Source organism: Anabrus simplex, chromosome 1 (genome assembly GCF_040414725.1).
Source record: "Anabrus simplex isolate iqAnaSimp1 chromosome 1, ASM4041472v1, whole genome shotgun sequence".
NCBI lineage: Eukaryota > Metazoa > Arthropoda > Insecta > Orthoptera > Tettigoniidae > Anabrus > Anabrus simplex.
Genome location: NC_090265.1, coordinates 547479170 through 547494473, shown reverse-complemented (window position 1 = coordinate 547494473; position 15304 = coordinate 547479170). Strand labels below are relative to the sequence as shown.

The window sequence follows — 15304 nt, the reverse complement described above, 5'->3', positions numbered from 1 at the left end:
TGTTCTGTTCCTGTGCATTTCGCATGATTTATGGATTACGTAGAGTTGCAGGAAATTAGTTCTAACATGGAAATAAAACATTTCAGGACCATCTCCATGTAACATATTTTCTTCTATATGTGAGAAATGTGTCTTGAATGTTTGGTTGTACCTTCTTGTTACACACTTTACACCATTCTACAGCAAAACATTAATTCCTGTTCACATCTGGCAATATACACGAGCATACCCGAACTTTGCTACTGAACACAGAAAGGTGAAATTGTATAAATTCTTGATCTGAGCTGAATCACCAAGGGTGTGTATATAAATTATCATCAACACTTGTATTCCTTAGAAAAGTAGTATGATGATACCAAAACATACTACTAACTCTGTTCAATATACGCAAGATATAATTCCAGAACAGAGGCACCAGGGTTCCATTCTATTTACATAATAGTTTGGGTAATAGGGTAAAACCAAACTGGCTTGAGATGTCATTTTCAGCAAGTCCACACTCACTCAAAGGACTGCTGTTGTCAAAATGGAATGTGCCATCTTTGTCAGAAAAAAGAACTGAAATCACAGCTCTTACCTCCTAGTTATATTAAGACAAGCAGAATACTACTTTAGAGATCTTAATACATAGACTTTCACGACCACTAAATGACAAAATAATAATTTGGGGATATTAGATCACGTAATATTAATAATCTGTTGACACGTTTCATCCTGCGACCAACAGATTATTAACATTAAGCGACCTAATATCCCCAAATTATTATGTATTTTGGAGATGTTTCATTTAAAAATCCTGATGAAATACTATCCATGTCATACCTGAATGTGTTTCATCAAATCCAATAAAAATATGCATTATATTTTCAGCTCTAGTGAACCACTGAACATTTCCTGCACCACAGGAGAGTAAAAATTCACTATAATATTACAGATTCTAAGGAAAGAAGCAAAGTAGCCCAAATAAATGAATTGGGCACATAGAACTGGTGGCAAGAATTAGCTTTAAAAAATAACACCCACAAACAAGGAGAAAATGGATATAACATTACATTCAAGAAACTTAAATCTCTGTTTTCCATGGGAAAAAAAAAAAAAGAAAAGAAAAGAAAGATTGCACTCTGGGCAGCATAACAGTGCCTTCAATAACAGCAATAAGTCTCACGTGTGACAAAATGTTTGTCACTGGCAGGAAAGTATCAACATATCCTGACGAGATTGAAAATCAAAATCTTTGCTGTCAACTACACCATACAAGATTCAAGAATAATTTTTTTGCTGCTTCTCATGGTTTTCAAGTTACGAAAAAGACGTTGCTAAAAATTTTGAATCATTCAAGAATTGTATACTTTCATTCTCAAAAACAGGAAAGCAAAATTACAGTCAATTGTAAAAAAATAGCAGTCTAGATATAAGGAATACTTTGAAATGCTGATCATAAACCTCTAGGTCTAGCAGAGGAGATGAAAACTGAAATAAGAACTCGTGCCCAGAAATATAAACTTTAAAAAAATATTTTTAAAAGTTTATATCTACTAGCTTGAAATATTTACCTTATGTGTGATCACTCTTAGTCCTAGCTAAAGCAACATTTTATATCTTTAATAAACAATTTATTTGGTTGTATTTTTCTTTTAGTATTGTATGGGGCTTCTTTCCAAAATGTTATCTGCTCAAATTCCCCTTCAAGTCCAAGCAAAAGAACTTTCTTTGGCTTATCCCTGGTGTCACTGGAGTCACCCTGGCTCAGTTTGACTTTCACTGCGGGTACAGTGTCCTGCCTTTCCTGATGCCTCATGATTTTTCAGGTGAGAATTCCAACGCGAGATCGTGCGGGATGTGTACCTGCGCCATCCTAGTGGAAAGCTAACCGCTACTTATGCCCTTTTTCCATTCAAAGACTGAGTTTGTAAGGAATTCTGAAACACCTTGCTCACTCACAAGGAAGTCTGCATAAGCTGCAATCACAACTGCAGAGATATTGTGGCTCATGTGAACATGCATGGTGTGTAGATGACAAATACATAAAACTTAAGTACTATTGTCAATTACATTGTCACTTACAAACATTTGATGTTCTACTCATAATGGACCGAGTCTAAAATGATATCACAAGAATTGCAGTCCCTTTAGTCATGAGCTGTTTCAGAATATAATTCCACAGGTTTTTTGTAGTTGAAACAGGCATCATCCAAGGTCACATTATAAAGTTGCTGAAGCAACATCTAGTTGTACTTGTACCAGTATTGTATACTGTAGATGTCATGCATGAGCTTCGATATTGCAATTCACATACTTTCTTCCAAATGTCTGTCAGTTGGTCGGGATTTTCCTATGGATTTCAAAGGTTTCATCTATGAAAATGACTGTTCAAACATGTAGGTGCTGCCAAATAAAGTTGACATTTTTACTGCATGGTCACAGAGTTGTTCCAATTCTTTAAGTAGACACTGTAGAAATGAAGGAGACACCACCAAATTTTGCTTTTAACTCTGGATTACTTTCAATAGCAATTACAGCAAACTCCCGATTATCCGAGTGTGGATTATATGTACACCCCCGGGGTTTATTGTATTTTTATTTTATTTCCTTTATTTTTGTCAAAGTATTTTGAATACGTGTGAAGTACACACTTGAAATTTGAGCATGTTCTCGACTTCAGTGTGCTGGCTTCGTTCAAGAACTAAACACTAAATAATGTACTGTATAGCAGTTTTTTGTTGGTGGTGTGTGATAGCAGTCATGCCTATGGAGCGGAGGAAAGTGCTTGAATGAACTGAAAAGTTTGAGAAAGGAGAATCAGTAAAGAAATTAGCAAATGATTGTGGGATTGGTGTTCAGATGGTTACAAAAATTAAAAATAGCAAACAGAAACTCTTAGAATTCAGTAGAAATTGTAGCAGTGAAGCAGGCCCCTCAAAACGAAAATGTATGAAGAAGTCGACTTACGATAACCCGGATGCAGTACTGTTACAACAGTTTCATCAGAAGAGATCGGTAGGGATACTAATTTTGGATGCTATGTGTTCTAGAAAATCAAAATGTTTTCATGGGTGTTGGGCTTGGAATGTTTATTTTGTGCAATGTCAAGTTGGCTTACAAGATTTAAAGAGCGATATGGAATAAAGGGAAACTGTTGTGCAAGGCGAGTGCCAAAGTGTAGATACCGTTATGGTGGATATATCTAAATATGAATTTGAAAATTACGTTTAAGAGGGGAATTTATCTCTTGACCAGATTTATAATGCACATGAGTCTTGCATGTACTTGTTTACAATCCCATACACTTGTTCATGAAGCAGAACAGCGTGCAACAGGCCATAAATCCTCAAAAAAATGAATAAGAGTAATGTGCTGCGCTAATGTTTCTGGAGGCCATAAAATGAAATTGTTGGTAACAAGGAAGGCAACCTCAGTGTTTTAAAGGTAATACAATTCAGAATATCCAGGTGGTTTATTATAAATAAAAAGGTGCATGGATGAACCAAGAAATGATAAAAGATTAGTTTCACTTCAAATTTGTCCCTGAAGTTACAATTACCTAAAACAAAAAGGGTTACCAGTAAAGGCAGTTCTATTCTTAGTTAACACTCCTTCACATCCTTCTGAAGATGAGGTTGTTTCCCATGACGGAAAACTAAAAGTGAAATTTTTATTGCCAAACGTGACACTGATTCTCCAATCCATGTATTACAGTGTTATTGCATCAATGAAGCAAATCTACCATTCACAACTCGTAAGAGTTTTGGCTAAAGAATATTACAACATATTAACATTCTGGAAGAGGTTTCCACTGCTGGATGTTGTACATATGGTTTCAAAGGCTTGATTACTACCAGGCATAGAAGGAATTTGCAGTATTTTTTACACAAGAAAATGAGTCATCTAACATAATCGCTTTGATTTCTGGTATTAAAGAATTTGAAAATATAAGCACTGAAAATATTGAAGAGTGATTGCGTGTGGATGTGTGCGAACCAGGTTCCCAGCTAATGACAGACGAAGAAATCGCCCCAAAAGTGGGTGCCACCGTGGGAGACGAAGGGAGGGGGTGGGTAAAGGAGGAGCTAGAAGAAACGGAAAATGCACTTGTGTGACATGCTTCAGCATTGGAAAGTGCTGAAACTCTCTTTAGATTATGTTGAACAGAAAGATTCTAATTATCATGCTGTTGTTGCACTTCAGAACATTCGTAGTCGTATACGAAATAACTTAAATGAATCTCGAAAGCGAAAGAATATTACTGATTATTTTTCGTCACATGACAAAAACTGACGGTTTGTAAACTTCTTGTACCTCAAGTGTTTTATCAACAACAGACGTAAGTAAGTTTTATATTGGCTTACTTCATTGATGAAAGTGGTTAATGAATGTGTTAACTGTTTGACCATTATTGCATTTTACAAACCATATTGTATGTTTTGTATTATTAAAAGTTTTATTACCGAGCTCGATAGCTGCAGTCGCTTAAGTGCAGCCAGTATCCAGTATTCGGGAGATAGTAGGCTCGAACCCCACTGTCGGCAGCCCTGAAAATTGTTTTCCGTGGTTTCCCATTTTCACACCAGGCAAATGCTGGGGCTGTACCTTAATTAAGGCCACAGCCACTTCCTTCCCACTCCTAGCCCTTTCTTGTCCCATCATCGCCATAAGACATATCTGTGTCGGTGCGACGTAAAAACAACTAGCAAAACAACTAGAAAAAAAATTTGTTGTGCATTAAAATACGCAAAATCATATTATTTGCATTTTCTGTTGTCTGTGCAAATTTATCTGGTGATTAGCCTGGATGATCGAGAGTTTGCTGTAATTCAATTTGTAAAATTGCAGGCACTGTCTCTACATCAATATGGAAGGGGAATGAAAAATCATTCAAACGATTTTTCAAATTTCCAAAAATTCTTGAATCTGTTGTTGAACTCTCAGCTTTAAGATTTCCAATGAAGTTAACATATTTCCCAAAATCAGCAGTTTATTTTAATGTTATTTAATTAATTAATAATAATCATCATCATCATCAGCAGCAGTTACCCAAGTGCTCATATTCAACAATACTCCTATCTTAATCTGACCTCAAATAGATCATATTAACTCGAAATCATGAACTGCACTGTTATGCTGCATGTAAATAAACTAAAGGCTCTCTTGAACAAAAATGCAAATTAATTTTCTAGTTTGTTTCTGGGTGTAGTTATGGGACTCGCTTATTCAGCCCAAGAGCTGACAGATTATGGACTAACCTCATATGATAAAATATAAACAAGTACACAGCACTAATTTCACTCTTGCACTTCAGAAATACTGCAGAACATTGGTACACACAAAACAAAAAGAATTATAATAATGCCAATTATATCACAACAATGAGATAGACTCTCTTGAGTATTAAAATTGTGTATAAAAAGGAAACACAATCAACTTACAATTAAAGTGCAGGTGGGAGTCTATTTCATTTATTAAACAAGATAACTGGAGCTCATTTTGGCAAATGAAATACAGTACATTCAAATTTTTTGAAATTTTTAGACAGTAATTTTACTGGCCTGTCTTTGGACCTCACACTAAGAACTGGACACTGTCTTTGCTTGTCTAGCACAAAATGACCATTTCCTTTTTCTTTTCCACCTTCTTTAGAGGGACTTTTGCATTAACTTATGTACTTTTAATTCGTGTAGTTCCCCAACATCGTTTTCATCCTCCTTACTTTTATTAAAAGAAACCTTTCAAAGATGCAAAATTGTGATGGCCACCTGCTTGAATATCATAACAGCACAATGTTTTGATGGCTCCCTTTGTAGCACTCACAGAAGCGTCCACGTTCAGAGTCCATCTCTCACTGGCTGACACTGAATACTGACGTGACGTATTGCATCAGCAGCCTCTATCACTGGCTCACTGCGGGCGACTTCTTGTCGGAGTCTTGACTGGAGGGAGTATTGCCCTGAGGTGGACCCCCAACCCCACCAGGGCCCCTATCCCCCACTGGGCCAGGCCCACCCACCGGTCCACCGCCCCCCCAAGAATTGGGCCCGCCCGTCATGGGGGAATCCGAGAAGCCGTGGTTGTCGTGGTCCAACGAGTTGGCAGCATCGTATTGCGTGTTCTCAAGCCTCGTGATGAGCCGCTCGTCTTCATCTCCGAACTCTCCACCCATAAGCGACGGTTCACCTACCACCATCACATCCTGCCAGGGGACACACAGAGCATATTTCAAAGGTCTCCCTGGTCCACGTTCCTGGACACACACCAGAGAACAGGCAACAAGGTGTTAAGCTGCTAACAGGGTAGCGTCCACACTTAGGGGACACAGGGAGCAAACTGGGAGAGAGATGTTGTAAGCAACACTATGATATAGAATGTATGGGAATTATAAATTACTTAAAGTGTAGAAGAGGGGGAGATAGAGATTAAAAAGGAAATTGATTTCTAAGTATTACGAATGATGAGGTAAGGTACTAATCTTTAAGTGGATATTAAAGAGCATGAAGACATTAAGTTTCCCTTTATCCAAACTAACTTCAGTTCAGGAACATCTTGTTCACTGAAATTCTGAACAAAAGAGAAAAGACAATGAAACTTGTAGTTCTTAAAATAAATTATTAAAATTTAAAAGAAAGTTAAATCATCAAAAGAGGAAAATAGATAATAGCAACTTAACACAACACATAAAACTACTCCTACAACAATCAATATGGAAAAAAAAGGGCAGCAGAAAAAAGCATTAGAAAAATTAAAACTAAATACAAAGTGTTCTATAAATAGGAATTTGTAAATTCGGCATGCAGTTAGGCAGTAGCTGCTCTCTACATGTCTTTCAAAATTAAAATAATGATGACAAGAGGCAAGAAGAAGCAAGACTGCACTGCATGACCTACAGTCACAAAGACAAAAAAGGACATATGAAAGTCGTAAAGATATACAACAAGGTTAAATAAATAAGATACTAGCGTTTGTAAATGTCTGAGTCACTTAGAAATTGAATTCTTACGATTCATGCTATGATACCTCTTGAGTCACCTGGATAGTTCTGAACGGGCTTTCAACATGAACGAATGAATGCAGAGAAAACAGTTCATTTCCAGGAAAACAAAACTTTGCCATAAAAACCAAGTTAAATTGCAACTGAAATATTTGTATCTGTGAAGACCAATACCCACACCAAAATTCAGAATTCTGACAGAAACAAACCCAACAGCTACATTTCAGTAGATCCCTTTGCATGTCGAAAAACAACCTTGTTAGAGCGTGGTACCTTCTCTTGGCTTGTCTGCTCCTTCATTCCATGTATTTTAAAAAACACAAACTTAATTATATATCATTCTAAGCTTTTAGTGGTAGTCAATCGTACCTTTAGAATTATGTATAAACCAGTGTTCTGTGTACCCCATATTGAAATGCCAACTGGTTTCCCCAGTGAACTAAAATTAGGAGCATTAACTATATTTCAGTTTGAAAACACCATACAGTTATACATGTCTGTGTGCTGGGTGTGCTGAAGACAAAAACTGAACCAAACTAGGGAAAATCAGGTTGTTGAAGAATACAGGAGGGAGGTCCATTGACTGAATATACCCACAGATGGCTCACGGGATAAGAGTATTCTTATATTTCTTCTCTCACTATTAACCAATAGGTTATAATAAAACAAATGTTGACACAGAAGTAAAAGAAATCTCTTATCACTACAGAAGTTGGTGAAGAGTTGTGAACTTGAAACTTTTCAAAATTCGAAATCTAATGCACTTCTCTACCAGAAAAGTTTTTAATATTTATCAAACAATAATCCATCAGAAAAATGTTATCCCTACAGATTTTAAAATAGTTATTCAAGCCACCTTGTCAATCGAAACATTCAGGAATAAGGAAACTGAAAGAAATTATCTGCACAACTTAAGTTCTCCAAAGAAACTGTACATAAATTTCATTTCAGTGGATCTCTAGGCATGTCGAAAAATGCATGGAATTAAGGGGCAAACAAGCCAAGAAAAGGTACCATGCCACAACAAACTGAAAATCAGAATGACCTTATGTCAGTAAAACAAATCTTTGCAGGTACAATTAAAAAGTGGCATAAGAAGAAGCTAAGAGGATTTCAGAAACCAAAATGTGGAAAGATGTAGCCAAATGTGTGATAAGGGTAAAATAAAGTGAAGACAAGAAGCTGTAACCATCATCAGATTGATCACCGGCTGTGACTGTCTTGCAACCCATTTTCTGACGACTAACGTCCTTAGTTCTGAAGAATGCACACTGTCATTAACCAGGCACCAAGATGAGCCAAGAACACCTCCAGCATTGCAGAAAACTTTATTTGATATGCTTTCAAAGAATTAATTCTGAAAAATCACATCTCTCCCAGTTTTTAAGATTTAGTAAGGAAAATAGGGAGAAGTATGGAAACATGGAGAAAAGCAAAATGTACAAGGTTGAAGGATAAGAAGATGGGTTCAAATAATGTGTAGCATTGCTTCATTTCCACAATAGGTAACAGAATATTATTTTGTATTTCACAACATAATTGATCATTTTAATAACACTAGCATACACAAAACAGAAAGCAAACAGCATCACCACATTCTGACATAACATTCTTCAAGCACGTTCCCCTGCAGTTAAGTCACCACAATATAAACTGGACTTAGCTCACTGTACAAGTCACCACTGCATTCAGTTCATCAGATTTTAGCTTTTGTTGCAAGGTTTTGGTCACAAAAACAATTTTTTCTGTACAATTTAAAAGGCAGATGTTCCAAATATAAATATGGAATGTATCACATTTTTATGTATTAGGCACGTTCTAATTTGACATAAGACATTTTACACTCTCACTGAGCACAGAGTATTGGAAGGTTGTACAGATAAATTTCTATACAAGGTCCCTCTTCCTTTTTTTTTTTTCCAAGCCAATATGGAAAAACGTGACTGAATTTAAGCCATCTCCATACAGGCCAGGTGTGGAAGGTACAGGCTTACCCCATCTACAACCTTTGCCAGGTGTGGAAGGTACAGGCTTCCACTATCTACAACGTTGGCACTAAATGGATAGAGTGGTTTAGCTCTAGGCCTGGCCATCTTTGTACCCGGGAATTAACCCAGTACTCATTTTTAGTGTAGACTGAGTGAACTTCCAGAAGTGTAAATCTAGTTTCTAAATTTTTGACTCCCTGGCAGGGATCGAACCAAAGTCCTTCCAGGAGAACTAAGCACGCCTTTACTGCCTCGACTAGGTGGACCCTAAGGAATGTACACACCTCTACATATATATGGTACCAATAAAAAACTCAGCACTTTACAGCCAAGCAAATATTATTACAAGGTAATGAACGTAGGTTTTCGTGGCTCATTGTATTAACGTAAAGAAATAAATGAATACTGGATTAAAGCCACTATTATATATTTATTTAATGAAGCCGAGCTTTCAGCCAAATTGCATTGGCCTTCATCAGGGCATGTTAAGTTCGGCCTTCGACAGGGAGCAAAGACAGTCACACTGGTGGCTACTAATATTTTTATGGAACGTTTTGAGTCTGCTGCATTAACTACAGCGCCAATGAAACCTAAGTGCTTCTATCATTATGTGGATGACACATTTTCGGTCTGGCTACATGGAAGGGAAACATTATATGAATTTTTGGAGCACCTAAATCTGATTAGCAGTAAGGTCAAGTTCACAATGGAAGTAGAAAATGAAGGTAAATTACCTTTTCTTGATGTGCTAGTATAAAGAAGAATGATGGTACACTAAGCCACGCAATATACAAGAAACCTACACATTCTGAAAGATACCTTCATAAGTCCTCACATCACCACCTCTGTCAAAAAGCAGCTCTCCTTCGAATGTTATTTACTATGGTGAATAATGTTGCAGACGCTGATAACCGCTCAAGTGCATTAAGAGAACTGACAACATCCATGAAGAAAAATGGCCGTACGTCAGGAGACATAGCACGAACTGTGAAGATCAAGGAGCTTAACAGGGATAGTACCAATCAGGACTACAGTAAAAAGAAGAAAGTATTCCTTCCTTCTTTATGTGCCAGGTGTAACAGACAGAATAGGGCGCATTCTTAGGAAGTACAATATAATTCCAGTTTTCACCACAGACCAGAAGCTCAAATCCCTGCTTCGGCCATTCAAAGAAAAATCACATCTTGAAACACCGGGCGTGTATAAAGTTCCATGTGGTTGTGGTTGCTCATATACTGGCAATGACGAAAAGGCTTATCATCACCAGGGTGAAAGAACACATCAGGTCAGTAAAGAATGTCTCTCTTTCATCCTCCAAGGAGAATGCCATAAGCCAGTCTGCCATAGCAGAACATTTCTACAGTACAGACCATGAAATCCTCTTTGACCAGGCAAAGGTCATCACGCCTGTAAAAGACTTCTATGCTCAAATGATAAGGGAAGCCATAGAGATAGAGCTGCGCTCAAATAACATCAACAGGGAAGACGGCTTCAAGTTATCAAATACATGGAGACCTGTACTGCAGAAATACATGTATAACACCACCATGGAACAGCAGGGCGCACTCACAAAACTGTCGACAGAGGGAGGTGAATCACAGCACGACAATCGTCGAGTCCAATTAGTGGGGTAGGTCGTGGATAGTACGGTCATGACTTCCACATTCCTTTGAATTTCTTTGCTCACTGTCGGAGGCAGAACTTAACATGCTCTGATGAAGGCCAATGCAATTTGGCTGAAAGCTCGGCTTCATTAAATAAATATACAGGGTGAAGCGTTTCGCGCACTCGGGCGTCGCAGCGCAACTCCTCACATGCCAGCAATAAAAAAATGTATCTTACAAAATTTTGTCTTGCGAGTATATCCGGTAGAAAACGGACATTAAAGAGTAGCAATCTGGCAACACTGTAACCATATGTAGGGTAACTACCGCTGTCAGCACGTCCACGTTGTGCTGTACAGTTGGTGCAGCGGGTAGAGTTTTTGGTTGGCATGCAGGAGGTCGATGGTTCGATCCTGGGTTGAGGCGCATTTTTTATTTGCTAATTTCCATCTGACATTACCTACTGTGATACAGTAAGACACCGTTTCTGAGGTCACATGTATCCTACATTTACAACATAATAATAATAATAATAATAATAATAATAATAATAATAATAATAATAATAATAATAATAATAATAATAATAATAATAATACATTGAGATACGTACTAAACAGCATACGGTTACCAGACGCAACACGCAATGTTGAAAGGCAGAATTATTGGGACCATGGTGATAACACATACAAATTGTAACCGAGTTTGGACATTATTCGCAGAGCACGTTGCTAGGCCTACTGGTAACGTAAGGCCCTAACGAAATGTAATGGACCTGAACGAGGCAAGAATAATAGTTGGTACTAATCTATGGGACCATTGGAGGAGGGTACAAAGAAAACAGGTTTCACATCTAGTAGATGAAGTGGTGCGAATAAATTCACGCTCACGACGTGGAAAGGGCGCCTTTCAAAGCTGACCAATGAAAACGATTGTTCGTCCATTTCTAGGATCGTAGTATGTATGTGCAAATGGTTTCTAGAGGACCCACTGCAATCGCTGTTGACGATTAAGATGCCAGATACCATACCACCTGGACTACATTTACGAAATAAAAAACATACGCCTCAACCCAGGATCGACCACTCTACCTCCTGCATGCTAACCCAAAACTCTATCCATTGCACCAACTGTACAATACGAGTAATGTCTGCTGACAAAGGTAGTTACCCTATATGTGGTTACAGTGTTGCCAGATTGCTAATCTTCAACGTCGTTTTTCTGCAGGATATACTCGCAAGATGAAATTTTGTAACAGACATTTTTTTATTGCTGGCATATGAGGAGTCACGCTGCGACGTCCGAGTGCGCGAATTACGCTTCACCCTGTATATAGTGGCTTTAATCCAGTATTCATTTATTTCTTTACATCATTACAAGGTACTTTTGTTCTTTGATATACTTCGACTTTTAGCAAACTAATCTGTGATAATGTAATACTGTATACGCATGGTATGGCAAAAGACATTACTCCATAAGGAAGTCATTTTTATTTCACTATATACAAGTGAAAATAAGGCCATAGCGCAATCCAAAAAAATTAACATTATTTTGCTTTTACTTAATGTATGGAATTGTGACATATTAAAACGGGAACATTTAAAACACCTTTACACGTTTAGTAATAAATCATATTTTCTTACGAACATATTTGTAAACAATTTCATCTTAATTATCACACTGACTCTGTTAAATATGCTTACTTGATAATGAAAATTCAGTAATACACAAAGCTGAGATATATTTATTACTTGTATATTCAACTTCCTCATCCAACATAAAAATGTGCTGCTTTAATGTTTTTTGTTGAAAAGCTTGAAAATTATGTCAGAAAACCATCATTGTGAATAATATTACAAATATTTTGTACGAGTATTGTGGTGTATTTAAAAGAAGAAGGACAGAGACAATGTTTTTCAATAACCAAGGGAATCAATATTTCCAAATGCCAAATGATTCAGAAATCTTCAAAAGCTGCTCATAAAAATAGGTATTTGTCTCTTCACGGTGTAGGATAGACTGGTGTGGAAATGGGCTTGATATTTGTGTCACCTTAGTTCAACAATTCGCCACTACGTGTGGTGCAAATTGCGGGCCGAGAGAACAGGCCGTCAGGAAAAGCATAGAACTACATTGCTTTTAAAACCACTAAAATGCGGATTGTAATGTTTGATCAGGAAGGAAACATTCTAAACAATAACTTTTAACGTCTCCCAAACAAATCATAATCTACACTACTTGAAAATTAAAATATATAAAATATGAATTAGGCGAATAAGCCAACATAACTCTTATGAATCAATCCACATACAGCTTTCATTGTTTCTTCTTCTCCTCTGTCTGAAGTTCCAAAAGAATTTAATAATGCACCATTTCTGCAACCATATCTTCTTTGTGCTCAGCACAAGGAAAAGAGAACTGATGATTTCAATAAGATCGAATAAGATCTCTGGCCAGACAGGGTAATCTACCGAACTTTTCGATTTCGGAGGCAATAATTTCAAAGACGAACAAAACGTATGCTGCACCAAGGAAAGACTCGACAACAGTGATGAGACCAAGCTAACCATTCTACTGTGGATTGTAGAAGGACTGACAAACGCCACACGGCTTTCAACACAACAAGCAATGTTTAACGAAGATATAATCATCCTAACAGAAACATTTCTCACAAAACCGCAGGACATACCCGGATATAATAACATACACGTCCTAGCACAACAGAAGGAAAAAGGAAGACCCTTTGGAGGAGTGACATGTCTCTACAACAACCGCATCGGCAAAGTAGAGAACATTTACATTGTCATCAATACAACAGCACACATCACAATGGCAGGGTTATACATACAACCTCAAGCAACAGTGGAAGACGTGACTGAAATACTCACTAAAATCATTGCTTACGTTGAGAAAGAGCAAAACATAGTAATTGCAGGAGACTTAAACTGCAGACTGGATAAACCAGGCTAAAAAAAGTAAAGCAATACTCAAACTAATGGAAGAGGAGGGTTATAAGCTGGTAAATAAGCGAGATCTCATTACATATTTCACACATAATGGCAAAAGTGCAATTGACCTAATCTTCACAAAAGGAAGAGATCTAACCCCAAAAACACAAGAAGCACTATGGACGTCGGCGGACACTCCGCTCAGAAAACACATACCAATAAGAACACACCTAACTCTAAGATAAACAGGAACGCAAACTCAAATAAGCAATCCAGAACAAAAATTCACAAGGAAAATCAACCCGGATGCGCTGCCTAACCTGAGCACTGAAATAACCAAAACCAGAGAGTTAATAAGCGAAAACAACCTGGATGAAGCTGCTACTGCAATCAAGGAAATAATTAAATCTGCAGCCATATCTCATAAGGAAAGAAAGGTTAAACCGTGGTTCAACGCAGAATGCTATATACAACGTAGAACAACACTACAGGCACTACACAGAGCCAGAGAAAGTAATCAAAGAGAAGCTCTAGAAGAATATTCAACAGAAAGGACAATATACAAGAAAATGCTGATATAAAAGAAAAAACAACACAAAGAAAGAGAAGCCGAGCGCACAGCAGAAGAAGCAAGTAAAAGCCCATTAATTGCTCTGTCCGCCAAGAGAAGTAACCACAATACACATGGACACTTGGGAAAGCCACTTCTCCGATATCCTCAACGTAAAGCGGACAATACCAAAAGATATCCCACACACAAGAGCAGAAACCAGAGCTAACAACATCAAATTAAACAAAGACGAAGTTAAAAACGCAATTATCAAGACGAAGGATAGAAAAGCAGCAGGCCCCGATGGGATCTACAATGAGCAAATCAAGGCTATGGAGAACTGGCTCGCAGAAACATAGGCAGACCTGTTTAACAAATGCGTAGAAAGGGGACAAATACCAGAAGCATGGAGAAGCTCCACCATAAAAGTCTTATACAAGGGAAAAGGGGACACAGCAGACCCCAACTCCTACAGAGGCATCGCCCTGGAAAATACTGACTTCAAAATATTCTCAAAAATAATAACGGGCAGACTGATTGAAGAGATAGACCACCTGATCCCTGAACAACAATATGGTTTCCGACGACAACGTAACACCATCCAGGTGATCAAAAATATGCTAGAAGAAATAGAACAGGCACTGAGACACCCGAAAGGGAAGTACTTCGCAGTCTTCATCGACTATAGAAAGGCTTTTGATCTCCTGAACAGAGAAAAGTTACTAAAGAAACTGGCTCATATAACTGAAGAAGAGCACAGCATTACTGTCCTGTTGAGGAACATACTGGTCTACAACGTAGTAAACATAAGCGACGGTATAACAATCTCAGACCAACGGGGTCATGCAAGGGGACGCAATCAGCCCCATTCTTTTCAACATACTGACATCGGACATAATAAGAATAATAGAAAACAACAAAGGAACCTCACTGCACACACTGCATGCAGACGACATGGCTTTTGGCTCAACCAGCCTAGAGAGTCTACAACAAACTGTCAACAACCTTGAGATGTGGGCAGAAGAAAACTCCCTGCAAATAAATGAGAGCAAGACTATCCAAGTGACCTTCAGAAAAGGCAGAAGAGTGGCAGAAAGTGAAAGAATAAAATTCAAAGGCAGACACCTAGAAGTTGCACACACATAAATACCTGGGAATTACACTTCAGATGACAGGGAGATAAATTTAGAATCCATATCAAAGAAAAAGCGACAGCAGCTATTAGAGCCAACTAC

General features: G+C 37.8%; 1 protein-coding gene across 1 annotated transcript in view; it reads right to left on the bottom strand.

Moving 5' to 3' along the window:
• Positions 1–4586: 4586 nt before the first annotated feature.
• Positions 4587–15304, bottom strand: part of Chi (LIM domain-binding protein 2 Chi) — a 691542-nt gene continuing 680824 nt past the window's right edge. Inside the window, exon 10 of the mRNA XM_067135525.2 lies at positions 4587–6184. Within this exon, the coding sequence (XP_066991626.1) occupies positions 5885–6184 (300 nt within the window). The 3' untranslated portion in view covers positions 4587–5884. The remainder of the gene's footprint in view (positions 6185–15304) is intronic.